We start from the raw sequence: 26505 nt of genomic DNA on the forward strand, positions 1-26505 counted from the left end.
ATTGTATTTCCAATGCAACCTTGAGACAGCTTCCTGTTCCTACCATGAGAATGACTTCAGTGCGTTCTTCTTCTTTTGTTAAAGGCATTCTTAAAGGCTAGTTCAAAATAAATATACATAATACCGTATATACTCTGCATGAAAGATTTTAGAGGACATTTTACTAAAATGTGTTCATTTCCCCAATGTATGGAGGATAAACATAATAATATAATAATAATAATACATAAAATGTATTTATTTACAATACATACACAAATGTAAAAGACTATTTTCTATTGCTTTTTTAACAGATGATTTTAATGGACCTAGTGCCAAAGACTTCAGCCACACAGACAAAGACCTGAGTCACCTACTGTATGCTCTGCCATCTTTGCTCACCTTTTATTTTGCATCAGATCCATTCGAGGAACAATTCACCAGACATTTCTGCTATAGCACATTTATGAGCCATAATGAAAGAGCTCTCATTGCTTGACTCTTGCTTTTCAGTCACTATATTTTAACATGAAAATCCGGATGTAGGAAGCACAAGACTACGAACTACCAAACCTAAGGCATGTAAGAGCTGCTCTGATTGTATCAGTGTGTTTCGGGACGATTCCAGTGCAACTGGATAAGAACACGGTGATTTTAAATGTATTGATGCTGATTTATTTCTGTTATGTATGATGGTCTTCTTTGGAATGGGAAATGATTTAAAATATATTTTGTCGATTTGTTTTTTTTTTTAAATAAAGCCGATCCTGCTTAATGATTTTTTTTCCCTTACTGAGTTTACATAGTTTTCTATTATCTTGGCTGTAGTTGAACTGGGTTTTTATCGGAGTTCTCAGTATGTCCATTAAGCCTACATGCACTAAACTGCATTTTCTCCCATGTGTCTGCCTGTTAAACATGCTGCTCTGAGTGTAGAAACAGGAAGCAAAAACACTGACTTGCGTACTAAAGCACACATTATTTTTCCTTCAGTCGATCAATTCAAGGTTGCACTTTTTTTTATAGTGAACTGGACCCTTAGAAATTGTTGTTATAGAGGTTATGACAAAAAGATTTGCTTGTATGTAATTTTTAACTTGCTCCAAAATAGATGGGTACACTGTACAGTTTTATTTTGAAAGCCTTTCTTTTTTCTTGAACACAATGTACATTTTTATATTTTATTTTTGTTTAAGTACCATTGCATTTTGTACATTTTACTAGGCAGACACTAATAAAACAGTGCCTTATTTTGTATGTAAACAGAACCGAAGTTGGCTTATTTTATATGTAATTTCTTTTTGTATGTCATTGCTTCATTTCTACTGACCAACAAATGTTTAATAAATGATTTTCATCTGAACATGATACTGCTTCAGTGTGCTGATGGCTTTAAAGGGATTTCATAACACTTAAGGTTCAGTGAGGTTCAACCTGAGCAGGTTCTGTGTTGAGTACATCAAGTCTATAATGTGTTTAAATCTAATACTGAGGTATATAATACAAATACAATAAGAGGATATAGGCATTCAGAGACATTTTTTTCCTGTTATTTTAAAATACTTCCAGTGCATACATCCATTCGAAATGAACATGCTTAATGCTGTTTGACATTGTAATTATAAATAGGAACAAAACTATTTATTCATAAACAAAGATATATCTAAAAATAAGATTGATAGGACAGTATATTAAAAATATATATGTAGTGGTTACATAAACTATAAATTGCTCAAACATTCCCTCACTGTACACACATACATATGTGAAATAATGTATCTAGGACAGTTTACATTTACAGTATTGCAGTCCTGCTCTTAATTACAAGTCATTACGGTGTGTGAGATCTGGTTATGAAAGATACATTGCACAGTTGAGGTACTTGTGTCTTTATCCGCTACCATATTTCTGATATTCTTATCATATACAGTCTTTATAGTGTACAGTGTCTCTCTAAATATTGTTATACTTGAAGACTAATACGTCACCATTTACCTTCCAAGTGTGATTCACAGTTCATGGTGGACCATAAGAGCCATCATACTGGATGGTCTTAATCATGACGTAAACAAGTAGATCTAACAAGAGGGTATGAATTATTTAGTAATCAGTAGCAGCTCATGTTTTCACATAGCACACAAAATGGTGCCCCTTTCCAGACTTGCAATCTCGGATTTGCCATTTTGTCTTCCTCCAGACCAAAACACACTTCCTGTTGTTCTTGGATCCGGTTCGGGGTGGACCACGCCTCCAGTTGGTGTAAGTAACGGGCTCTCCATCCTCCCACTCCCACCGGCCTTTTTTCGCCCGATCGTTCAGTCCTGCACAGTTATCACAAGTGGCCCATAGTAAGCAATTTAACACAGACATGTTCACAATTTGCATAGATTTAAATAAGAAGTTCCAAACAAATTACCAATCCAGAAAGGTTTCCTCTCACTGAAGTCCCAAAGCCAATCCATGTCAGCTTTTGACAGCACACTAACAAGACTGCCTTGGAAACTGGGTGAAATAACAAATGAAGTTCATGACACGATGCAGAAAGAATGTGAAATGTAATATCTGTTGTGGGTTATTGTTTTGCTCTCACCTTTCTCGACAGGCCTTGGCAGCATTGCTCCATGTTGCTTTCCTCTCTGTGCTCAGAAGATAGCAATGGTGGCTATGATAAGTCCACCCCTGCGGACACTTCTGTGCATTCACAGCCTGGAAGAGTAAAGAAAAACTTAACCAATTTTACAAAATCCATTTAATTTATTCAAAAGAATGAGATGAAATTAAATTTGATGTAGATATTACATGCAATGGGACAAAGTATGGTCTATGTTGTCTGTCTTCGACTGATTACCTCATTTGTAGAAGCCCAAGGTTTCCAGGATATCCCATTACAGTGCAGGAGCTGGCCTAAGCTTGCATTAAAATGGAGAAAACCTGCCAGCTGCGGAGTGCAGACCATAGACTCAGGCCTAGAGAAAATATACTGAGCACATAACCACGTAGACCTTGATTACTTTGGGCTAATAAATACTCTGCGTACAGATGTACTGAATTCTAATCTTATAAAGGGTCAACACCGGATTTATACCTGAGGAGCTGATCCACTCCGGTCATTTGTAGAAAGTGCTGTAAGGTGGCTTGAGCTTTGGGCTGAGAGGGAACGCTGCTGTCCTCTACTGGTTACCTGCACTTGAGCCTTCTTTCCAGACTTCAAGCCTGACGTTTCATCTTCCACTGTCAGTGACATTATTCCATGATACTGCAATACAGTGTAGACCAAAATCCAAACTATTTTTGACTTTTTTAAAATATCATTTTAATGATGTATGAACAGATGGGTTAATTTTTTGCGATTGGTTTCTTCCGCTTGACATCTCAAGAAGTTTTTCTTGCTACTCCCACATTTGTGTTGCTTATTAATGATATAAATCTGAATTCCAACACTGGTACGAACATACTGAAATAATGGCTTTAGGACTACAATTCGATTTGGATCAAAGAAGAAGGGAAGAGGGGAAATTATTATAATATTACTATCTGGTGCCACCCAGATGAAGATGGGTTTTTCTTTTTGAGTCTGGTTCCTCTTAATGTTTCTTCCTCATGTTCTCTTTCCACCTCTTTCAGTTTTTCCACCATCACCTGTGGCTTGCTCATTATCAATACATTTATATCCTGAATTTATATATTTCTGTAAAGCTGCTTTGTGACAATGACCATAGCACTATACAAATAAAATTGAACTGCATGCATATATAAGTGGTATTTGTGGTATTTACTAATATACTATTACATGGTACATTGACTTACAGTGTAAAGAACATCAGATCCACTCCTAATGACTGAAGAGGGTCGAATCTGTGTGTGAAGATAAGCAATTACACAAATGACAAGGTATACGTAGCCTATGGGACACACACGTTTCCATATAATAATACCAACTCACAGACTTTCCATTGCCATTGGGTCTTAGTCTTTTCTTGGAAATGGGAGAAATAACTTCAGGCAAGTTGTCACCTCTTGCAGCCTCTGGCACATCCCTTAATGTGACAGGTAAAGTCTCTATTTGGATGGAACCATGTTTGGGGTAGGGCCCTGCTTGGAACTCCTTACCCTGAAAATCTGGGCCTCTGGGGAATTGTTTCTCAGCACACTGTCCTGTGGAAGCAGCCAGGATCTAAATGAGCACTGATTTGTAAATGTCTAAAAGTTTGGAAATGTACATATTTAGTTGCCTATGAAATGGTAAAGAGTGCGTCATAAAAGTGGGTCATATTAGGCCATAAAATCTATTTGGTACTTTAATATTAGTTTATGAGCTCACCGTTCTTGTTGTCCATTATCGTAATGACAGCTTTGTTGTTTCCTCTCTGTATTGCACCTACTGGTGAATTCAGTGTCACTTCAAACATCTCCTCAGCCTCTTCCAAAAAATCCTGCACAAGCTCCACCTTCCACTCCCGACTGCTAACACCTGCACACGCACATAACTCAAATAAGTCTTTTTAACCTTCATTCTTTTGGTATTTGGTATATTACTATTAACAAGGCATTGATGCAGTAGCTGTAGAAGGATTTTATAGAGAAAAAAGCAAATGCACCTGGATCAAACTGTATCAGAGTCGATGGAGCTGATATGAAATCCTTTCCTATAGCTGCTGTTAGCTCCTTTACCTGATGAGTGAAATGGATATAGTCATAAAACTATGTAAAATAAGTGGGCTTAGAGATCATTTGTCCATTTACATTTTCATGTTTTCATAAACCCCCATTATTCCTATTGGTAATAATGAAGTAGTGCGCGTCACTATTATTGTGCACCTTCCCTTTCCAACTGAATAAAAATAGAGGTCTACTGTTTTGGGTTTTTTTTTTACCTTGAGAGTTACATATGATGAATCCTGCATATTGCCCTTCCTCTGAACAGTAAGAGAGAGTGGTCCTTTGCCTTCACACACACGTAACTCTGTCTTGGTCAGCTCTACACTGGCCCAGCTGAACTCTAATCTACAGATAGAGAAACAGACATAACATGATGAACATTGATGTTCATTGAAGTTTTTTCACTTATTACAGCTTGGAGGTGCTGTTTTCAACATTGCATGGTGATTTAGACCTGTAAAATATGTAGACCTGTTATCATTTCTATATAATTTTTAAAAACAGTGATTTGCAATATTGATTTGCTATCTTCTGCTTTTTTGTTTCTAGCCTGAAAAGGAGCTCAGGGAAAAAAGGTGTTTAGCTTTGCCTCTTTTCCTGAAAAAGCCAATCTCAAGGCACGTATAGGTTCAAGGACATGGCTTTGTGGGAAGAAGAATTTTTTTTCTGTTTCTATTACGATTGCAATTCACCTCACAGGCAGCTGGAATTACAGCTTCCTTCTGAATAGATAGATGGATAGATAGATAGACAGAAGTGCATATAGTAGAAATTAAGAAAATGTACAAGTGCAGATAAATATGTATGTACGACAAACTAATAAAGCTATGGCAGGTAGTATGTGCACAAGAATACGTGAATATTTAAATTTCAATTCTAATTTTATTTGTCACATACACAATCATACAAAGTACGACATGGAGTGAAATGCTTTGTACGACTGTCCTAAAAAATTAGCCAATGTTAGTGAAAAGAACAAAATGAAGGAGTAAAGATAAGGAATACAGATAAGGATAATAATAAAGTTAGGGAATAAAGATAAGGCAGAGGTGAAAATAAAGATAAGACACAGATAAATTATGTACTTTTGTACGTCACTCTGGATAAGGACGTCTGCCAAATGCTGTAATTGTAAATAAATATGTGCTGGTTATATTTACAGGGCAATGTGTGTAAAAAAAATTAAGTATGTCTGTGCAAATGTGTGCATTATGTTGTTATGAATGCTAGCCTTCATTATGAGTTTGTGCTGTATAAGAAGACTTTTTAGCATGCGTTTACTTGTGAGATGATCCAGTGTTGCCCAGTGGGTCAGAAACTGCAAACTCCAGACTGTCACTTAATGCTTCAAGGGAAAGGTTAATTATATACAGAATATTCCTTTTGTTCAAATCCCTTTGAGTGAACGTCTGATGCACAAAAACACCTGGAGACACAACAGGAAGTCTGATGGTGAAATAGGTCAATCACTTATACGCTCAGTGCACCATTACACAGTCTGCACTCTTTCGTATTCTTAAGCTTGAGCTTCATTATAAGCAGACATTATAGTCATTTCTTGTGTAACTGTTGTACATCAGCTTCTTACCATTGGTGATATTCTCCAAGTATCCAAAGTAAGGAGCTCTAAGTATATGAAAGATGAGGTTCTCATCTGCAACATTTGTATCTTGCGCCTTTAATTCTCTGGATGAGATAAAGATTCCATAACGTCCATCTTTTAGAAGCTCCACTTTCCACAGAGTCTCAAGCACCACCACACTTGGAGCAGACTGGTCTAATGTTTCAATCTGAACACACACACACACACACACACACACGCACACACACACACGCACACACACACACACACACACACACACACACACACACACACACACACACACACACACACACACACACACACACACACACACACACACACATTTATGGTCAAAAATACATTTGTTTTCCACCAAAAATTCACACTCAACTCCACACACCTGTATAGAAAAGAAGACTGGCTCAGTCTGCACTTTCCCTTTCAATAGGATGCCTCTTGACGTGCTGTCAGCAGCAGTGAATGTAAAGTGGTCAATCTGAGAATCTCCACCTGAGTGTCTGTAAGCAACATCCAGGTCCTCTAGGTTCTGTTGGGTGAAGTTGCTCCCAGGAGCTATGGGGAAACCTTTAACAATAATCTGACCATACTGTGGGGGCTGCACCAGTATGTAGCTCAGGGAATGAGGTGGGGTATCTGGGTCAGACAGGTGCAAGTTATCTGTGGTGATAGTAATGGTGGAACCCTGAGGAACCTGTAGACCAGCCTTCTGCACTAGTGTAGGGAGAACTCTGTCTGTCATATCCACCAAAATCTCCAGAGTACCGTTTCGTGTGGATTTTCCATTACTGATGACAAATCTAAAAACAATTTAGAAAAGCCAAGATGTAAACAAAGAATTTGCAAACACCATACGTTATTCCCTCAGAGGCACACACAAAATAAATTAACAAGTCTAGATTTCTATTTCTGTCCACACATGTGAGATCTGGAATTATTCAACAAACCCATAAGTCAGGGACACGATGCTGTTAACAGAAAAGATAAACACCTCACTGGACTCAAAGCAAATGCTGGAGTCAATTTCAGGATGCAAGGCAGAGACTCTGATCAACTATGTAGCAATCTATGAGATCATTATAGTACAATGAATGCAATGGAACTGACAGCAATATTATTATGCAAGTGGAAGCATTGGATCCTTAAGTATTTGGCATATCTAAGGAATAATGTAATGCTGCATCGGTGTTTTTAAATAGAAAGGAGATAGATGAACAGCATTGTGGGTAATGTAAAAAAAACTAGTAACCAAAGTGAAAGCAAGGCAAACTGTCACTGAAATTGACGAGTGTTAATTACAAAAAGTAAACTCTGAATTTCATTACAAAATATATCTAATGTCAGTTCACAGATCACAAAGGTCATTTGAAATAAATAATTCAAAAGATTAATATACATCTTCCAGGTTAGATTTTTCCTTTAATAATCCGATTAACCCCGATATACAACTGTCTCAAATTGACATCAAAAAAGCAAAACAAGAATTGTCCTTACTGCACCGTCTCTCTAGTTGAAGTAGCTCTGTTGTCATGGACGTAGCACACCAGATTAGCCACTACATCCAGCTGGGTGAAAGAGTGAATGGGAATGCCTGTGTGTTTGATGTACTCCATATGACCGTGTACTGGAGGCATAGTGATCACATAGAGCAGCTCTTCTGGCTTTTCAGTGCCGTCTACAGCCAGCAAGACATCTGTAGTAATCACTACATGCTCTCCACGGCTAGCTCTCACCGGATTTACAAACAGTGCTATGTCTCCTGGAGAACAAAAATTGTAAAAATCTACATGAGCCATTTTAATGTATATAAGATATAGCATAATTTCTTGCTAAGATTAAAAACATTAGACAGATAACCTTTCTCAAGCTGCTTGAGTGAGATGTAGAAGTGTTGTGCAGGGGAACGGTTCTTTCCGTCTTGTAGATGAAAGACGAAAAAGTCTTGTGTGTGAGCTCCAGGCTGAGCTGTGTGTACATAGCGAAGCAAGTTCATATCCACATCTTCCTGGGAACAGTTCATTCCTGTTGACAGTGTCCTCCAGTCCAGGCCTGCCTGAGAAGGCAACAGAGAAGTTAACTTAATTATATGGTTATTATTTTATAATTACAAAATCTTCTATGATTATATGATGATGTACAATCACTGGCATCTCACAAAAACATACTTACCCTTGTTAAAAATATGATTGGAATTTCTGTTTACCTGTACAGTGGGATCTCCATTTTTTTCCACTTTTATTTTATTGGAAATAATGTGTTGTTATTGGAAAGTTATTTGGAAATTACACTAATCTGTATCGGTCAATAAAGGTTAATAATTCATGGAACTGATTTTTAAACAGTTCCATACAAACGTGAATAGGAAACCAAATTTATCCCATTATAAATGTGCTATGTATGTCTTGTGCTATAAGACTGTTACTACTGTAGAAGTTTCTTATTGGAATCCATTAACACACTCTGCAGTCTGAACATCATACCACAGAGACATAATAATAATCAATATTTGTTAATGAAATGTAGGAATATGAAAAGTCTTTCTTGTGCACTGACCTTAATCTGAAGCATGCCATGAACAGGAACACTCTCAAACACATAGATGATATTAGTGGAGGGAGTGTCATTGTCGTGAGCACTTAGAACAGCACTGGAAATAAGTCTGGCTTCTCCTGGTTCCACCTCAATCCCAGTATTTCTGCAGCACACATACATACTATAGCTATTAGCTATATATAAATATCATAAATGTATAAATATTATATATAATATATGCAGAGAGTGGGAAAATATGTCACTAATTATTATTTAAGTTATAATACTTTGTATGATATTGGGCTATTTGTACTTCACTTGAGTGTTATTGAAATTGAAGACTTTATTTAAATCCCAAATGTGTTCAATGGGGTTGTGGTCAGGGCTGTGTTTAGGCCAGTCAATGCAGCTTGATTTGTGTACAGGGGCATTTTCATGCTGGAACACGTTTTGGAGCTCTATATATTACTGCCTACAATTAGATTCTATACACATTTGTGTTTCCAAATTTGTAGCAATGGTTTGGGGAAGAACCATATATGTAGGTGATGGTCAGGTGTTTACATACATTTGGCCATATAGTATATTGATAGAGCATAGTTCATTTCATTTGCATTGTAATTTATTTGTATTTTATCCTTTTTATTTAAGATTTTAAAACATCCTACTGTATGCAATCTATCAATGTAGAAAAAAATCCTGCTAATTTGTTATCTCCTGAGACCTACTTAAAACATTAACATTTTACAGCTAAAACGTTAACATTTTACATTTTTAATATTTTACCTGAGTACATTTCTGACTGAATATTTCCAGTAGGATGTTGCATATTATCTATACTCTCACCTAAGTATAAGTTATTAGTACCCCTGAATATGCTAGCCTTTAATACATAGACCACACAAATTCTCTGTGCATAAAAAGAGTGATTTCATTTTGTATCAGATACCTAATGATACATGGCTTCTCATCATTGACAGGCATCACATTAACCAATATGTGCCTCTGCAGTTGGTGCTTTCCATCCGACAGCTGGATGATGAAGCTGTCCTTCTCGCTCTCTGAGTCATCATGCAAATACATCAGTGTCATACCTGTGAAGACAGACTCACAAGGATCAGAGTCTTCTGAACATGTCACAGAATGCAATAATAACCAGTTTCTGACTGACTGATTGATCATTCATTCATTCATTTATTCACTTCATGACTTGTACCATTTCTAAGATCTTCCATAGTGAAGACTTGGACCTGAGCCTCTGTTCCATGATTCTTGATGGATCTTTTATAATGGGCCACATCATTACCATGAAACCCTCCCATAATAGCCCCATGTTTGGGCTGCTGGATGATGCGAAATGTTAATCGATCTTTGGGAACATCTAAATCCACAGCATTAATAATGGAAGCATCCAACTCCTTCATGTCTCCCTCTCGGACCTGCAAAAAACATCTCCATACTTACTATTTTTCTGTAACAGGATGTAGCATAGAAACCAAGATGTGTGCTTCATAATTATAGTAGCCACTAGGTAAGAAATTGTAAGACAGAAAAGCTTCTAGGTATATTGCAATATGGTAAAATTAATCATATGATGTCCACCACTGTGTTAGCCAGAAATAAAGGATTTTAATATTTAATAATTTGTATACTTTATCAACTATTTTAGACTCACACTAATGTTCCTGGCTAGGAAATCTGGGCTTTCATCATTTGTAGGCTTGATGATGATGTAGAAGGGGATTGCAGCAGATTGGTGTTTGCCATCAGAGATGTAAAGCATAAACTGATCAGCAGTGGGTTCAGTTCTTTGATGTCTGGACTGCACATAGTTTATGTGTCCATTCAGTACATCCCTGTAGGAAAAAGAGGCTGCGAGACAGAGCAGATAAAAGCCAATAATGTTGGTTGCTGTGTTTATTTTGAATCATTTAAACACACTCCTGGGCAGTCATTCATTGGCAGCTATTTTGGAAACCATGAGAGCATGAGCACTGACCAATACTTATTCCCATGTTGCTTTTCTCAAACCCTGGACTAGGCAGAATATTCTCAATATATCCAAATTGTGGTGGAGACACCAAGACAAGCTGCAGTTCCTCCAGAGGTGTGTCCTGATCAGAGGCCGCTATATGTGCTACAGTGATAGAGGCAAAACCTCCTTCATCCACCTGAAACACTTCACCTGTGGAGAGAGGGAAAAAATGATGGAAAAAAAGCCCATTTTCATGAATAATGTTCATATATCAAAAGCTATTATATATGTCTTGGTGGAACTATAGATATATTTCCTACTGAACATAAAAGATATACAATCACCCAATTACCCACAAACTGTTACACCCTCTATACCCTGTCCACCATTGAACAGATGTGCCAGTACCAATCCGCAACACAGCTGGGACTATAACAGGGTAGTGAGACATCAATGTGTGATGTGGTCATAAAGTAAACCTCCAAAGTGTACCTAATGTGTATGGTATGTGTACCTGAGTGTCAGTAGCAGTGTCTGTGCAATATTCAGTCTATGTTGAATCCCAATTTTACTGGTTAAATGTAGCTTAATTCATGAAGTAAACAATTCATATTTTAAAAAGAATATATTACCTATGAAATGACACTATGTGCTAGTACCTTTCCTCCATCTTAAGGCCTGCTTAAATCACTTTCAATAAATGAAAAATTAATCAAATAAGGTTTACCAATAACAATGGATGGTGGCTGGTTGTCCACAGGATAAACAGTAATATTGAGGTCATAGATTAGCAAGGAGTCCTGGGGATGTTTTGTCTGCCCATTAAACAGAGGTACTCTGTCATAGCAGCATGAAGGAACTGAATCCGTCTGTTCATCAGAAATCACAAATGTGATGGTGTCATGACGAGGGAGCAATCCAACCTCCAGGCCTTGGGAAGGTTATTTAAATTAGTAATTATTCAGACACCATCAGACACCATCATGCATTCAAATATAGTCAAATATTTATTTTTTAAATTAGCAAGAGGTGTAAATAGATTTTCATTATTATGGAAAGCATTCTGAAAAAAAAAAAAATAAATCCATGATACAAATAAGAAGAGAGAAGGAGTGGTTTTATTACCTGTGTGTTTGTAACTGATGATCCTGGCTTCTATATCTTCTTGAAAGAACCTGTCTACCACTATACCATTCTTTAGCACTACACCATGATATGGCTGACGAGCAATCAGATACACCAGTTTGTTGTCATCACTATCAGCATCAGTTGCACAGATGTACTCAATGGTGATCACTACTTCCTGTCCCTCTGCACAATCTAGAACAGTCTTTAAGCCTGGCACCAGTGCTGGCATTTCATCATTAACTAGTGTTACCTGTCAATTAATAGGAAAGTATTACTGTTAAATATCATTTAGTAACGGGTTTACTAATAAACACAGTGAGTAAATAATGAGGATTTTTGTTTTATTTCTTTTACCTTAATATGTAGAACAAAGTCAACTGAATTCAACCCATCTGTGGCGATACATTCAACGTTATCTTCCTCTGACTCTGAACTATCATGGTGGTATCTATGTGGGGAACATACATGTCCATTATCATAAATTCATTTATAAGTTCATAATAAAAGTTATGAAAAGTTGCATGTAAATAAGAAAAGCTGACTGATAGTTTAAAACAGTGACTGAAATAATGTCTGACCTAACTTTTAAGCTTTTCAGGTCTTTAACATTAAAGGTCTGGCCTTGTCCCAAGGGTGAACCATCCAGATACATATCACCATGCTGAGGCCTTCTCTTCAGCATCACACGTAGTGAATCCTCCAGAGAATCCACATCAGTTAAGTGCAAGTAATCTCCACTGACCCAACATTCTCCCCCCTCATCCACAGTCAACTGATTTGTGTGCACCTAACAATAACAGAAAATACAATTTAACAATATATATATATATATATATATATATATATATATATATATATATATATATATATATATATATATATATATATATATATGTATGTGTGTGTGTGTTTTTTTTGTTTATGCTTCACATAAATATGATGTAGAGTAGTATTATCTTATCTAGCTAACTAAAATAAGGGTTTCCTATCAAATGCCTAGCCAATACCATACAAAATATTTTATTTAATACACACAATCAAATTATTTGGTCTGAACAAATAGTTTTGGGATACCTCGGGGGATTGGTTGTCTACAGGAAGCACTGTAACATTGAAACAGATCCCAGTGGTAGTTCGGCCTTGCTCACTGGTCACGGACAGCACAAATTGAATATGCTGAGGATAAAGCCCAATATCTTGGAACGGAGGCATATAAGCCACTTTCATGTAGTTGACAGCATGCTAGTGGGAAGGAAGATAACTTTTAGCGTCCATGAATGCCCCTGAATGGCCAAACTGCAAGAAAAGTAACAAACAAACTTTTTTTTTTACCTGTGTGAAAAGTCTGAGTACAGGTGCATTGGGATCCTTAGCCAATTTTGGGATGCTGTCAACTAGGAACAACCTCCCTGCATCAAGTCCTCTGGTAAACATAAGTAAGTAAACAAATTTCTAAAATTCTAGAGTCATGTACTGTATATATCCCGTATATATTTTTATTACAATCGAAATTATTTACGTTAATATTGTATGGTGGTCTTGAAGTTCAAAACATGTTAATATACCAGTACATGACAAAATTAGTTCGTACGGTGCATGTTTATTGGCAATAAGACAAGACATATGACTATAAATTTACAAATTTGATCCTTTGTTTTTGTTTTTAGATTTTCTAACTTGTTTTGCACTTAACAGCCAACATAATAAGATCTTTGAATAATCCCTTACCACCTACCCAAAAGTGGTAGTGAAGACAGGTGGAGTGGTAACAGTGTAAGTAAGCTCACAGTCTGGTGACTCCACATCAACAAAGTGCAACTGCTGCTTTGTTAAATAAACCACATCTGTTTCTTTGACTATCAGATGTCGTGTAACTCCTGGGACCTCTTTCGGTGGCTGATCTGGGACAGGTTGAATTTGAATCACAATGACCTACAAAAGACACATGGGAATTAGTTTTAAAAATAGATAATGATGCATGGGAATTAATCCATCACCATATTACTGTATAAATCCGATGTATCATGTCAGCTTAAGCAGTAGAATGTCTTTATCAAATAATGAATGTACAGTGTCTGGTAGCAGTGATAGCAGGATTACCAGACTGTGTTACAGGGTTGGTGTTGGATGTGTCAAGAAATTATACCTGGGGCTCTGAGAGATTGGGAGGATCATGGAAGTCAGATAACACCACTTCAAAAGAGTCATCAAATATTTCAGTGCCAAAGTGTCTGTAGTAGATGATGGAATGAAAGAGATCCTTTTGTAGAAAACGCATTACAGGGTAACCTACAAGGAAAACATTAATCCCCAAGATCTTAGGAAGCATACACAGATATAAAGATACCAAGTTGTACAAGTTGTAAAAAATATCTTTTTAACCTGTGATTCCTGGCCCTGGCAACTTCATGATATCTCCTGCTTGAGGAGGCTTTGTGATGTTGAACAAGATGTAGTCATCACTGGAGTCCATATCTGACGCTTGTAGTATAGAACCTCTAAGAAGAGCCGTTTGCCCCTCAGAAAGTTCCAAGACCATATTAGTGATGAGGAATGGTGGACTGTCATCTTTGGGTAATATGTTGATAGGGAACTTGTGTCTGGTCTGGTGGCGTCCATCCGTGATCCGAAAGACCACAAAGTCTTTGGTGGTATCGCTGTCATCATGGTAATAGCGTACCACTCCAGCCTTGATATCACTTACAGTAAACATGAACCCTTTTCCACCTGAAATATATAAATTTTAATAATGGTCTTTCGCCTTTTCTGGATAATTCCATCAATAATTAAAAGAAGAACTGCTGATTATCACACACCTCTGACTGTCAGTCTTCCATGCTGTAAGCCATCCACAGTGATGATTCTTACAGCCTTTAGATCATCATTGTCCACAATTTGTAGCTGATCCCATGTGATGGGCCGAGACTGACCTTCCAGGAGGCTGAGGCCTTTGGAAATTTCAGCATTATTAGAATCAACAGAATACAGTGGTCATTATTTAAATAATGTTTACTGTTTAGAAGTATAATTAAGCCTGTGGTCAATCAGAAAAAAAAATACTCACCCATGTTCCATGACACTCTTGGTGCATTTGTGTCTGCTGTTCTAACTGACACATGTACCATAATAGGTGAACTTTTCTCAAAGTAGAAATCATGAACTTCAAACTCTACCTAATTGAGTAAAAGCGAAAGCGTTAGTGACAGACTACCGTGCATGTTTGTTTAAACATTTACAAAGAAAGATATCAATATTCTAAAGCATTGCAAGTTCAATTCAATTCAGTTTAATTGAAGTTTATTTGTACAGCATTTTTACAATTGACATTCTATGTACTGTTCTATGTAGAACTGTAAAGCAGAGGGATTACTTATCAAATGCCAACAAAGAAAACAAAGAAAGCTATGAACAAAGAAAGCTATGAACACTTAATTAACAAAACAACCAAGTACACTTACAATCAGAATGCAAGCTGTACATTATGCAGCAGAATTAGTGAAAAGAAGGTGTGCTTGTATTCGTGTCTTGTCCTGTATGTACACAGTACCTCATAGTTCCTGCGCTGCACGTGGCTGGAATTGGGAGGCTGGTAGCCAATAAGCATTTCATTGAGGTCCACCCAGGTGAAGGATGAGATGGGCTTGGTGTGATCAGACAAATGAGTGATGAAGCCATCACTGGGAGGTATGGTGATATTGAACACCAGTCTGTTCTTTGGTGTCTCAGCATCTACTGCATCAAGGATGGCTGTGGACAGTGGAGTCAGGATGAACTGATCTACTTCCAGTATAAACATGGACATGAAGGCAGGCTTTGGGGGCTGGTTAGGAACAGCACCTTTAATGGTAACAGGTATCCAGGCTTGCTCTGACTGGAAGATTAAAGCACATAATTTAATATCACAATGGGTGATGAGATTGTAAGTAGAACAAATGGCCAGCTTGCACAGTGGTCCATGCTTCTGTCATACAGAATATACCTGGATTATGCTCCCACTTCTTGTGTCTGTGAGGTCCAGTTTGATAGCAATGTAATCAATATCAGGTGATGGAGGATCGATATGCTGATAGCGAATGCCCATCATTAAGAATTCTACACAAGACACTTTTGTAATCGTCACCAATTTTAGTCCTTTTAAACAGTCTTCACTCTTGCATTTGGCTCTGGCTTTATTTTCTGAAGAAAGCATAAAAATACATGAAGAATGTGGATCAGTATACTTAAGTATACTAAATTTGGCTAAAAGCTGTGCTGTGCTGACTGTAAACAGCATTATTCGTATATATAGTGTTTAACTGCCATTTGAAAATGCCATACCTAATTGTTGTCGAATTGAGACAAAGATATCTGGTTCATCTCCTCTTGGGCCTTCTAGCTTGCCAAGGTCACCAGTGACCAGCTGGCCATGTCCAGGTAACCCGGAGTCTGGTGTTATCACCCTAATTGTACACTCTATGTTGGGTCGATGCTCATAGTGAAAGGACATCACATTGCCATCAAGGATATTGGACAGGCCATAGAACTCTGGAACTTGCAATGTTTGTGGTCCCAACTTTATAATATTACAGTCAGGTTCCATTATCTCAATATGGATTGAAACCAGTTCGCTATATGTCTCTGTCTCTGTAAGTCTAAAATACAAAACATTTAGGGTTTTTAGGTAAAAAAGGCAAAAATGAATGGCTGTAAGCAGACAACGAAGACACAATTTATTTATATGTTTTATCTGCATGTAAATATTCTCTGCAGATAAATATTCCACCATTCATAAACCAAACACATACCTGTACAATCGAAGTTTAACAATGTCTTCTTTTAAAATCGGACAGCCATTATGAGTATATTTCACCTCATCAGCTAGATAGTTGCAGTCAAATATCTGGTGACCGAATAGAAGGTTAAGAAATGCACAAATCCCTTTCACTAAGCTTTGCAAAAACACATTTGTTAAATTAGCAGAGGCTAATTTTATTATTAATTAATTAATTAATTATTAATGCTGTAATAATTATTTAATTCACAGCAATATTCTGTAAATATAGCATGGTTTGCTGATCCATCACATTCCCAAAGTGCTTTTAAAAGCCACATAAAATAACACAAATTCACAAAAATGAATTAAAAAGCATTGTTTTTAGCCAGATGCACACATTAGTTCAAATTGTTCACAGACACGTTATGGGAATAATTACAAATTATTGTTTGCATTATTTAAAAGATTTCAAAACATTAATGATATAAGTTTGTGTTTAAGACAATGGCTGGGCAATGCCATAGCCACAGTGTAAAAAAGATTTAAAAAAAAAAAAACATCTCTCTTGTCCATACAGGTTAAATTGATTTGGACTGATTTTTAAATAGTTTGACATTTACATGAATAAATGTATTGACATATATGAAAACTGGTGAAAAGCATGTGCAAACCAGCACACCTGCCAGATTAAATGATCTGTTCACAATATTATCACTGTTTATTTTTGTAGAAAGCCTGTGGGTCATAAACTTCCAGATGTTAAGTGCAAAAAAAGATAAATTTTACCGACCGAAATGGAGGGGAAACGACAATTATCCTTTTGGTTAAGGCAGAACTGATAATTAGCTGGAGTAGGTATTCGGCTCAGGATTTTCAAGCATAAATCAACGTGTTTTGAGATATAAACAGTGAGCCTAAAATCAGGTATAGTACCTGAGGGGACAGCGTGCCAACACGTTGGGTTATAGGTTCGTTCAGAACCACTTCCAGCTTACAGGCTTCCTTCTCTCTGGGTATGTGAAATTGCAGATCTCCTTCCTGCAAGAAAGCTGCCTGTCCTCTCTTCACCCTTAGACCATGGTTGGTCTTCACCAGGGAACATATGCAAAAGTGCAAAAGTCCCAACAAAAAGAGAAACCAAAAGGGCCACATACGGGTCCTTTTTTGAAGAACCATTCTTGGTTTGTAAATTCAAAGTTCCTCATAAATTTATCAGTTGGAAGAAATGCCTTTTGGATGTTCTTCAGAATGGATTATTTATATCCATATTAAGAGGTTTTCAGTGTATTATCACATGTTCAGGAAAGATCTGTAAGGGAAAAAATTAAAATACTTATTCAAAGAGTGTATTTTTTGTGTTTTTGCTTGTTAAGAAAATGTTACGTTAACCTTTTTTAAAATTTAAGAATATAGACATAGATACATTATTTAAAACAAAGAAATAATTGAAAAAGGCTAGTTAATAACAGAGTTATAATTAATTTGATAAAAACCAGTAAAAAAAAAAAATCAATGGCTCCTAGATGCAGTGACGTTTCTTCCCGTCACTGAAAAATATTTCATTGACACTTTTCCTTGACGTGTTTCTGGAGAGACAGAAAAATACAGCCCAGGATCAATGAGGTTTGATGTCAAGTTGAAAGATGACCTTTGACCTCAAGTTCTATACTAGCAGTCATGAGGGAGTTGTCTAAACTGTCAGCATAGAAAACACAAATTTTCCCAACTACAATTCATTTCCAAAACTCCTAACACTTGATAAATGGCTTCCCCTTTTGCTGTTGCATATATATAGCTTACAAGTTGTCATGAGTTATGTTACATTACACAACAACAGTTAAAACAATCTGACTGTTAGTTTAGTGATGTACAAAGATACATGTAGATACCAGAGTAATATGATTATAATAAACTAGCGTGAAAGCACAAAACAGATTGCTATCAGCCTTGCCTGGTATTAAAACTTTCTGTAAAAAAAAATCAAAGGTGGAATGTTTTTGTAAAGCTTGATATTATCACTGCTTTCTTAAACACACCAGTTGTACTATACAGCTGCTAACACATATGTTTACTTTAAACAAGTCACCGGTTTTCTTAAGATTTTCGTTTATTAAAAATCACAGGAAAAATGAAATAGTGGTTGGAAAATACACAGATGACATGCAAAAATTTTTTTAAATATTATTCCATTGAGATGAAACGCAAGATCTTTACTACACTAAAGGTGACGAATGTAGAGTGCTGTCTAGGACAACAGTATGAAGTGAATAATTGTGTAGGAAGTATTGTGTGTAATAAGTTTAATATTTATCAGTACTGTATGTATTGCTCAATTTCCAGTGTGTTGTATGTCCAGTATGTTTATTAATGTCCATCAGTGATGAATCCCATAACACTGAAATATGTAGGTTATGTACTTTTGCCTTAACATAAGCATGAAGAGACTGAAAAACAGCCTTCTCCCTCAAGCTATTGTTCATCTCACTTCCAGTCTTTCTATGGAATGACATCATACTTTTCATTGGATGCACATGTTAACACCTGGTTGTTTATACACATGGTACACATTTAAATTCCCCTTAAGCGATTATCCCTAAGGGAAAATCAAATGATCACTTTAAAAATCTATTTTATTTGTATATTTATAGTATTTTTGATTATTTGCAAACAGTGAATATTTCACAATGTTATTTAAAATATAACTGAATTTATGTGAATATTTGTCAAGAACACAAGCCACACTAGATTTTAGATCTGAGAATTTCTGCACTTTTTCTCTTGTTGGCCAAATTTAGGATTAGCCTTCTGAACATGTCAAGAACATGTCCTATATACTGTAGTTTCTAACCTTAGCTCCTATGTGAGATAAAGCTCAAAGTTCTTCTGACAGGTTCACTTGTTTTCCAAGCTGATCATAGATTTCTACCTAAAATACCACAGACTTCAAATGACTATAAGATCAAGCACTAAACATGATGTTCTATAGCTGTTTTTCAAACTATCATGACTGAAGACAGGGATACTCTGTAATGTGTGCTTGCTCACTGCACTGACTTACAGTTGATGGAAAGCAGCATGAGTGGACCAAATAACTACCATGAAGCTGAAATGGCCGAAGTCCAAAGAAGCACAGTATGGATACCCTGGAGACCAACAGATTTAACTTAGTCATCACTTTAGTTTGGATAAAATGACAAAAAATGTGGTTTGAACCAGAATTCTTGGTTTAGGGTCTTAAATAGAAAAGACTTATTTTTAGTCAAGTAGGTGGTGCTAATGAAGATCACAAAGTAAAGTTTACCCTAAGAGGTCAATTCAGCACTGGTGGAAAGTAAACATCAATTCTTGTCTTTCCTTTTCAAAACTAGTAAAAGTTGTTTCCAATTTTAACTCCATGCTAATCTCACATTATTCAGACTCCACAGTGAGAAATTTAATTAGATCTTGGCTGAGCCCCGGAATTAATATCTGGTTATACACAAATTCAATGTGTTTGAGGATCATTGCAGAAAACTAATTTGCAGTCCAGAAAGAGCAAAATATTTGATTTGGGTAAAATAAGAAGCCATGAAAAGCCACCAACAAACATTAGACTAAGTCCAACATGATAAGCAGTGAAGCCGATGTCTGGAGACCGAATGTAAGTTGAGCCCCACAGCACTGCAGGCCAGGATGCCTAATAACAGGGAAAGGATTAAGTGTGAGGTCTGTGTGTTATTCACCAAAAAAGGGACAAATTCCTTACTGTGCTTGGGGCAGATTAGAAGTGGGTCTTTTCTCATCTTTAAAGTTCTTTCTGACAACCTATTGTTCTTGCCCTTAATCAATCAGTGGGACTGCTGTAGAATACACATCACTCCCTGAGTCTGCCACAAAGACACACACACACACACACACACACACACACACACACACACACACACACACACACACACACACACACACACACACACAAAACACAGGCAACAGACATCAAAGTTTCCCCAAGCAAAAAAAAACAAAAAAACAACTGTGGATGATGCAATAGAACTTACACGACAATTAACAAATAAGAAGAAATAAAAGGAATATATATATATATACAATTTCTTAAGCCAGCTGTGCTGTACAATAGAAAACACAATGCCTCTTTCCTCTACATTCACAATGCTTTAGCTGATCACACAACAAGTTCTCACAGTTCTCCAACCACAAACATTGTTCTTCAGGGCAAGATTCAACATGTTAAGACATCGTCTTTCATTACACCATTCTCCTTTTTAAGGGTGATCTCGCTATAGTTTGAACCAAGTTCAACAAGCCATCATTGAAAAGACTCCATGAGGTCTGCATCAGGCAACTTCATGAGTTCAATAAAATTCCTCCTGCTTAATAAAAAGCTTAAAAACTGACTGAACATTGGAATCAATGATAGTACAGTTGTATAGTAAAAACATTTGTATAGTAACAAAGTATAGTTTAAAGTTAACAGCCCCTATGGTCTGTTTGATTAAAGCATTGAATGAAAATATCTTACATTAATATGTAACATGTATCTTGACTTCAAAACCATTTGCTACAGAGTCCTTTGTACACAAATTTACATGTTGGTTCAGATTGACAATGAGATTTAGATGCTAAAGGCAGGCAGAGTGGGTGGCCGAGAGCTTGCACGCTCTCTGAACTGTCATGTCTTAGCCTCAAATTCCATTCAAGGATGTGGGGGAGTTTCCAGCATCAAAATATATGAAAAAAAATAAATCAATAAAATTATAATATGCAGCTGATTGAAAAACATCCTTACTGTTTTTTTAACCTTGTTAAATACAATATCCTATGGCGATTAAATGTTGTTCATTAAAAGTCTTGCTTATTGTGACTAGTATAATACATGAAACCCTACTTTTACAGAAGAATACAATGTACACACAAAATCTCAGGGACTGTAAAATTCTTAGGTATAATTAACACTACAGCACCGCAAACTATACGTTCCAGAAGACACAAATTTGGGTCATTCAGAGAAAGACATGTGATGTTTCTCTCTTGACAAGTGGGTTCTATCCACAGCTGTGTTCAAGTGGAGACACCGGCTGGAGCCTGCAAAATCGGAAGCCTGTTCTTCACAGTGCTGAGCCCTGCTTCTCATCTCACTAATGACAGGGTCCCAGACAGCCAACTGTTTCCAAACCAGAGATGAGTAAAGCACAAAGGGGTGCAAAGGGGGAGGCAAAAAAAAAAAAAAGCTGCTTCTCCTCTTGCTAAAGAGCCTCAGCCTCCATTTTTTGGCAGAAAACCAGGACAGCCTTGTCCAGTGTACAGAAATGTTAAAGGCTCCTGGGCAAAAAGGCCAGTGCCAAATTCAAGTGGAGGTTGTGCACTTGTCTTACGAACACTGCTCAAGTTTACACGTAACACTGGTCTTATGAAGATAAACTTTTGTTGAATAATGTCAGTATAGTCCGTATTATAATGCCTCAAGTTCTGAGCAGTCAAAAGTAAGCACACAAATATGTATAATAGTCTATTAAAAATCTATCAAAGTAATACCAAGAAAGAATCATTAAACCTGCATGATTTTTTTATCAGGAAAAATTGACCAAAGATGATTTCATTGCAACGTTAAAAGCCAAAAAGTCAAATAGTATAAGAACATTTTATAATATTTTGTTATGAGCCTTCAACTTTATTAACACAATTCTTTTAGCAACAAATCTCTGCTTGACAGCTGTGAGTGGATGTGTGGATTTTCTAAAAAAACAGTCACACTACACTGAAATAATCCATCATCATGCCTGCATTTATCTTAGACATAGACACAAGAACAAACAGTTGTGTTCTTACCTAAAGCGCAAACAGCAACTCTCTATCTCCAAAAACACTCCACTGCCCCTGAGCACTCCTCTACCCTGCACAGCAACTGTCTAATTGAGCAAAGAGCCTGAAGCAGCTTGCAGAGAGACAGAGGGAGGGAAGAGGGAGGCAGTCTGTGTGAGCACATGGGGAGGGAATCAGAGATGTTGTCCCACTCCACAGAGTCCAGAGGGAGGAGTGCATGGAGAAGTACAGAGTCTCCTAACAAAGGCAAAAATAGAGACACAAACACAGACAATGTAAGATTAAAGAAAAGAGGATAGTGAACGTGTGCAGGACGTGACAAAGCATGCACCATTAGATAATTAAAGACTCAAGGACGAGTGTTAAATCTTTCATCATGGCTGTACAGGAATGCAGGCAAAATGTGTGCAGACAGTTACAAAAACACTTTCAATATAAAAAAAAATTGTGTTCGTTGTTTGTATTTTTGCTGAATGAATTCCACTCAGGTTATGAGAGAGATTTGAATTGTTGGAGACCAAGGCAGATGCGACAAACACCTTCTTTCTATAAACAATCATCCAAAAACTATTCAATAGTAAAACCAAAATGTTTAGGTGTAAACGAAGTACGTTATGGTTAAACCAACAGCTGTCAAGTCTGGACACATTGCTGACACCAGTTTCCTTTGCCCTCATGTGACCTCTGACTTAAAAAATCCCCACCAGTTAAAAGCTCAACTAAATCTAATTATGAAGAATAACATTCTCCTCTGTATTTGTGGTGTGTATGATTAATGAGGAAGAGGGCAAAGCTACAACTGGAGAAAAAAGCTACGTTTCTTTATAGGGGTCCACATAAGAGCATAAAAAGCTATTTTTCTAGCATGTTTAAAGAAAATTACAGAAGATCACAAAATAATCACTGGTTTAAACAAACAAACAAACAAACAAACAAATAAATAAAAAGCAGACAGCTGTTGCACTCTTGTGAATTCAGTCGTGAAAATCTGTATTCAATTAGAAAACAATCTGGATACAAAGACCAACACCAATTGCTTGCAGAAAAGACAAATACCACACACCCCTCCTCCCCCCGCCTATACAATGTCCCAAACCCAGTCTTCCCTCCTTACAGGAAAGGAGTCTGTATGCACATACAACCTATTATCTGCTTCTTTCATTCCCTGGGGCTTGTTGGCACATGACAATGTTTTAGGAAGTAAAAGATCCAGGTTCACCTTTCTCACTGAGAGAAAAGGTCACTCTGTTTAATGGGGGCATAAAGATATTCTGAATGACTAACTGAGAATGATCAGAACTGATGAATTTGGATATACAGTTTTAAAAGCCGCATTAAATGTTTTATGAGTTACTTTTACTTAATGAAAAATGTGTTTCTGCTGTAGTGAATACTGAATTTAAAATGAATTTTAAATTAATTTTGAATTTGCACTTAAGAAATGATGCTCCCTTACTAGACTACTGCAACAAGTCTGAAGTATTTTGAAAGCCAGCCATGCTAAAAGATGACGTTTATGCTACTAAGCACTTGATTAACCCATTAACCCATAAACTATTGATTATTTTTCTGTGATGAGTTTGTATTTGTTGTTCATTTGTTTCTTAAAAACGAATGCTTCTACAAACAATATTAAATTTTCTAGACATTCCACTACTTGCTAAAAATCTTAAAGATCCTGTGACAGTTTTCACCAGATGACAAATCCAATCATATGTTTATATGTATTTATACGCATATTTTGATAGTATTTATTAACTGTTGTCCTTTAAAACGTTCTTTAAAACCCACACCAAACTTGGGTAAATTAAATGTGTATTAAAATGATATTCTGCTAATTCAGTTGTAAGAAAGCACAATATTTAAGAGGAAACAATGGACTACTGAGAAATGCAATAGTTGACTGAATTATTCAACACTGACATCTGCTGTTTAAACATGTGGCCCAGAATTTCAGTAATTGCTTTATTCTGGTCAGGGTGGTGGTGAATCCTATACCAAGAACCCTGGTAGAAAAGACATATGGGATGACACTCTAACAATAGGTGCAATATTGCGTTACCAGTTCATTTACCTACAAGTTTTCTGACAGGGGATCGACAAGGAAAAAAACACAGATCCAAAAAGTCCACAAACCCAGAACACTGGAACTTAATCCTTTTATTCACAACCAATACGTAAACAACCACATACAGAAATGTTATATGAAAACACATACATAAGCTTTCTGCTATCAAATGTTTAGTTTCTCTACAGGTAATAAACAATTATCAGATAGAAAAGCTTGGTAAAATGTTCAGACAGCTGAAAAGCGAGTGCGAATCCACAAAAAAAAAAGAAAGAAAAAATAAAGAAAAGTGATCGCCCCCAAACCAAAACAAGACTTGTTGCTTTGCACTGCTGCCAGAAACAGCACGGACACAATGCATGTCAAATGGACTGTAACATTCCAGGCATTTTCAGTGTGAGTGGTAATTGCTTTCTCTCTAAGTTTGGCTGTGTGGTGTGCATTTTGTGAATCCTTCCTACACCCACAATTAGTAAATGAGGTTCAGCTTTCCTACTGTGACTTCATCTTGTGAGGTACAGACCAGAAATCTCTTCTTTATCTGTCTTTTTAACATGGAGTGCAAAGGATTTTTTTGTTTGTTGTATGTGGTTGTAACCCTAAATGCTCTCAGTGGCTTGAGGTTTGTAGAGAAACTTCCTGAAGATTTTGAAAACAGGGATCTTAGCAAGGCCATTTTGGAGATGCTTCACATCAATAAGCTGTCGGTTCCTCAGCAAGCAAAGCCACATCCATATATGAAGCAAATTTACCATCTTCTGAGCACACAGGAGTCGAGGACGAGAAGCAATTCAGATGGGACTCTGGTGCAGAGTTTCCGAAGTGTACAAGGTAAGAAACTTCCCATTTACTCTTTAGCACAGAACCTTAAATAGCGTTGATTTTTATCATATGTAAAAAAAAAAAAAAGATTTTTCATTTCATTGAAACAAATCAAGTAATTGCATTAATGCTTATTCATATGGCTACTATCTAGGCACAAAATATAGCAAACCTGGTTGGATCTGGTTCAACTTGTCATACATACAACCCTCCATGTCTGTTGCTGAGTTGATCTTACTGAGAAAAACCCTACACCCTGAACCACTTACAGTAACCGTGGCTGTACATAGCCTCTCATATGGAGCAGGGAACCTGAGCATAAGTGGCCCCCTCACTGAGTACCTGCTTACTCTGGACCAGCTTCCTGCATCAGGCTATGATGTGTTCAATGTGACAGAGTCTTTACCTCACCACATCCATGGACCACACATCCTGGGCTTCCAGCTGCGCTTTAGGGATGAAAGTGGCAGCCTGGTGCTCCATGAGGCCCTAACACAGAGCTTGTACTGCCTAAACACAAGCTCTCTAAGCCAGCCTCTGCTGGTGACTTACAAGGTGAAGCCAACAGAGCGGCCGATTTCTGAGCGCAGGCAGAGACAATACTGTAGAGAGAGCACTCATCTGATAAAACAACATTCACAACTGAGACAGCAAAGAAGCACAAATGACACAACATGCATGCTTTATGAACATCTTGTTGAAATAAATAAAACTGAACTGAGTCAATGGATACTGCAGCCAACTGAATTTAACATCAGCTTCTGCAGGTAGCTGACATGTTTTATTAATTTTTTAACTTTTTTCTATTCATCTATCTATTTATGTATTGTGTTACAATACACTATATATCTATTTCAAAGGGGTTTGTGCATGAAGGAACAGGCAAATCATACTCTGGCTCATCAGAAAACAAAGGATAAGCACTTGGAAAATAACAAAAGGTACCTGCACATGAAACTACATTTTAGTTGTATTTTAAACAGAAATGTGAAACAGAATCTGTTTGTAACCTTGTGCTTCATTCCAGTCCACACTGCACCTCACAGGAGACGTCTCCTCTCACGGTGATGTATCGGACCGCCTCAAATGAAATCGTCATAAAGCAGATAAGAGATATCAGGGCACAGAGATGTGTTTGCTCAGACAATATTAGATCAAGTATTAATGGGTGA

The 26505-nt window shown here is 36.9% G+C and overlaps 3 protein-coding genes across 7 annotated transcripts in view; 2 read left to right on the top strand and 1 right to left on the bottom strand.

Moving 5' to 3' along the window:
* Positions 1–1347, top strand: part of LOC113657384 (inactive ubiquitin carboxyl-terminal hydrolase 53) — a 33991-nt gene extending 32644 nt beyond the window's left edge. For all 3 annotated transcript variants that reach the window (XM_047810673.1, XM_047810667.1, XM_047810668.1), the window contains one exon: positions 294–1347. The gene's annotated coding sequence lies outside the window, so the exon portion shown is untranslated. The remainder of the gene's footprint in view (positions 1–293) is intronic.
* Positions 1348–1585: 238 nt separating this feature from the next.
* Positions 1586–22601, bottom strand: frem1a (Fras1 related extracellular matrix 1a). 3 transcript variants are annotated; one of them, XM_027169119.2, is made up of 37 exons: positions 22450–22599; positions 17560–17935; positions 16658–16752; positions 16191–16504; positions 15853–16049; positions 15421–15744; positions 14938–15046; positions 14690–14821; positions 14256–14600; positions 14020–14162; positions 13609–13805; positions 13206–13296; positions 12948–13115; positions 12452–12660; positions 12228–12321; positions 11871–12123; positions 11473–11676; positions 10770–10955; positions 10446–10642; positions 9987–10209; positions 9720–9864; positions 8792–8933; positions 8096–8291; positions 7733–7997; positions 6621–7038; positions 6227–6428; positions 5920–6064; positions 4854–4983; positions 4578–4650; positions 4301–4450; positions 3923–4134; positions 3787–3834; positions 3065–3235; positions 2828–2959; positions 2570–2685; positions 2396–2481; positions 1586–2300 (listed from the first exon to the last, which is right to left on the bottom strand). In XM_027169119.2, the coding sequence occupies exons 2-37, from the start codon at positions 17800–17802 to the stop codon at positions 2098–2100; spliced, it is 6558 nt and encodes a 2185-aa protein (XP_027024920.2). In that variant the 5' UTR covers positions 17803–17935; positions 22450–22599; the 3' UTR covers positions 1586–2097. The 3 variants fall into 3 exon arrangements, 2 of the variants coding, with proteins under 2 accessions (XP_027024920.2, XP_047666617.1); XM_047810661.1 differs by lacking the exons at positions 1586–2300; positions 2396–2481; positions 2570–2685; ... (13 more) ...; positions 9720–9864; positions 9987–10209 and having other exon boundaries at positions 10485–10626; positions 22450–22601; XR_007140056.1 differs by lacking the exons at positions 1586–2300; positions 2396–2481; positions 2570–2685; ... (16 more) ...; positions 10770–10955; positions 11473–11676 and having other exon boundaries at positions 11983–12123; positions 12457–12660; positions 22450–22601.
* A 2135-nt stretch (positions 22602–24736) lies between these two features.
* On the top strand, positions 24737–26505 carry LOC113657407. Its single transcript, XM_027169149.2, has 4 exons — positions 24737–25342; positions 25488–26100; positions 26194–26274; positions 26361–26505. Exons 1-4 carry the CDS (start codon positions 24988–24990, stop codon positions 26503–26505), a joined length of 1194 nt encoding a protein of 397 aa, XP_027024950.1. The 5' UTR covers positions 24737–24987.

The sequence above is a fragment of the Tachysurus fulvidraco genome, chromosome 1 (genome assembly GCF_022655615.1).
Source record: "Tachysurus fulvidraco isolate hzauxx_2018 chromosome 1, HZAU_PFXX_2.0, whole genome shotgun sequence".
NCBI lineage: Eukaryota > Metazoa > Chordata > Actinopteri > Siluriformes > Bagridae > Tachysurus > Tachysurus fulvidraco.

Coding starts and splice junctions, on each gene's coding strand:
- frem1a (XM_027169119.2), bottom strand. CDS start 17,802: ATGGTTCTTCAAAAAAGGACCCGTATGTGGCCCTTTTGGTTTCTCTTT. Junction 2,686..2,827: donor CTTGGGCTTCTACAAATGAG/GTAATCAGTCGA, acceptor TTACTCTTCCAG/GCTGTGAATGCACAGAAGTG. Junction 2,301..2,395: donor GAGGAAACCTTTCTGGATTG/GTAATTTGTTTG, acceptor ATAACTGTGCAG/GACTGAACGATCGGGCGAAA.
- LOC113657407 (XM_027169149.2), top strand. CDS start 24,988: ATGAGGTTCAGCTTTCCTACTGTGACTTCATCTTGTGAGGTACAGACC. Junction 26,101..26,193: donor TTTAACATCAGCTTCTGCAG/GTAGCTGACATG, acceptor TCTATTTCAAAG/GGGTTTGTGCATGAAGGAAC. Junction 26,275..26,360: donor CACTTGGAAAATAACAAAAG/GTACCTGCACAT, acceptor GCTTCATTCCAG/TCCACACTGCACCTCACAGG.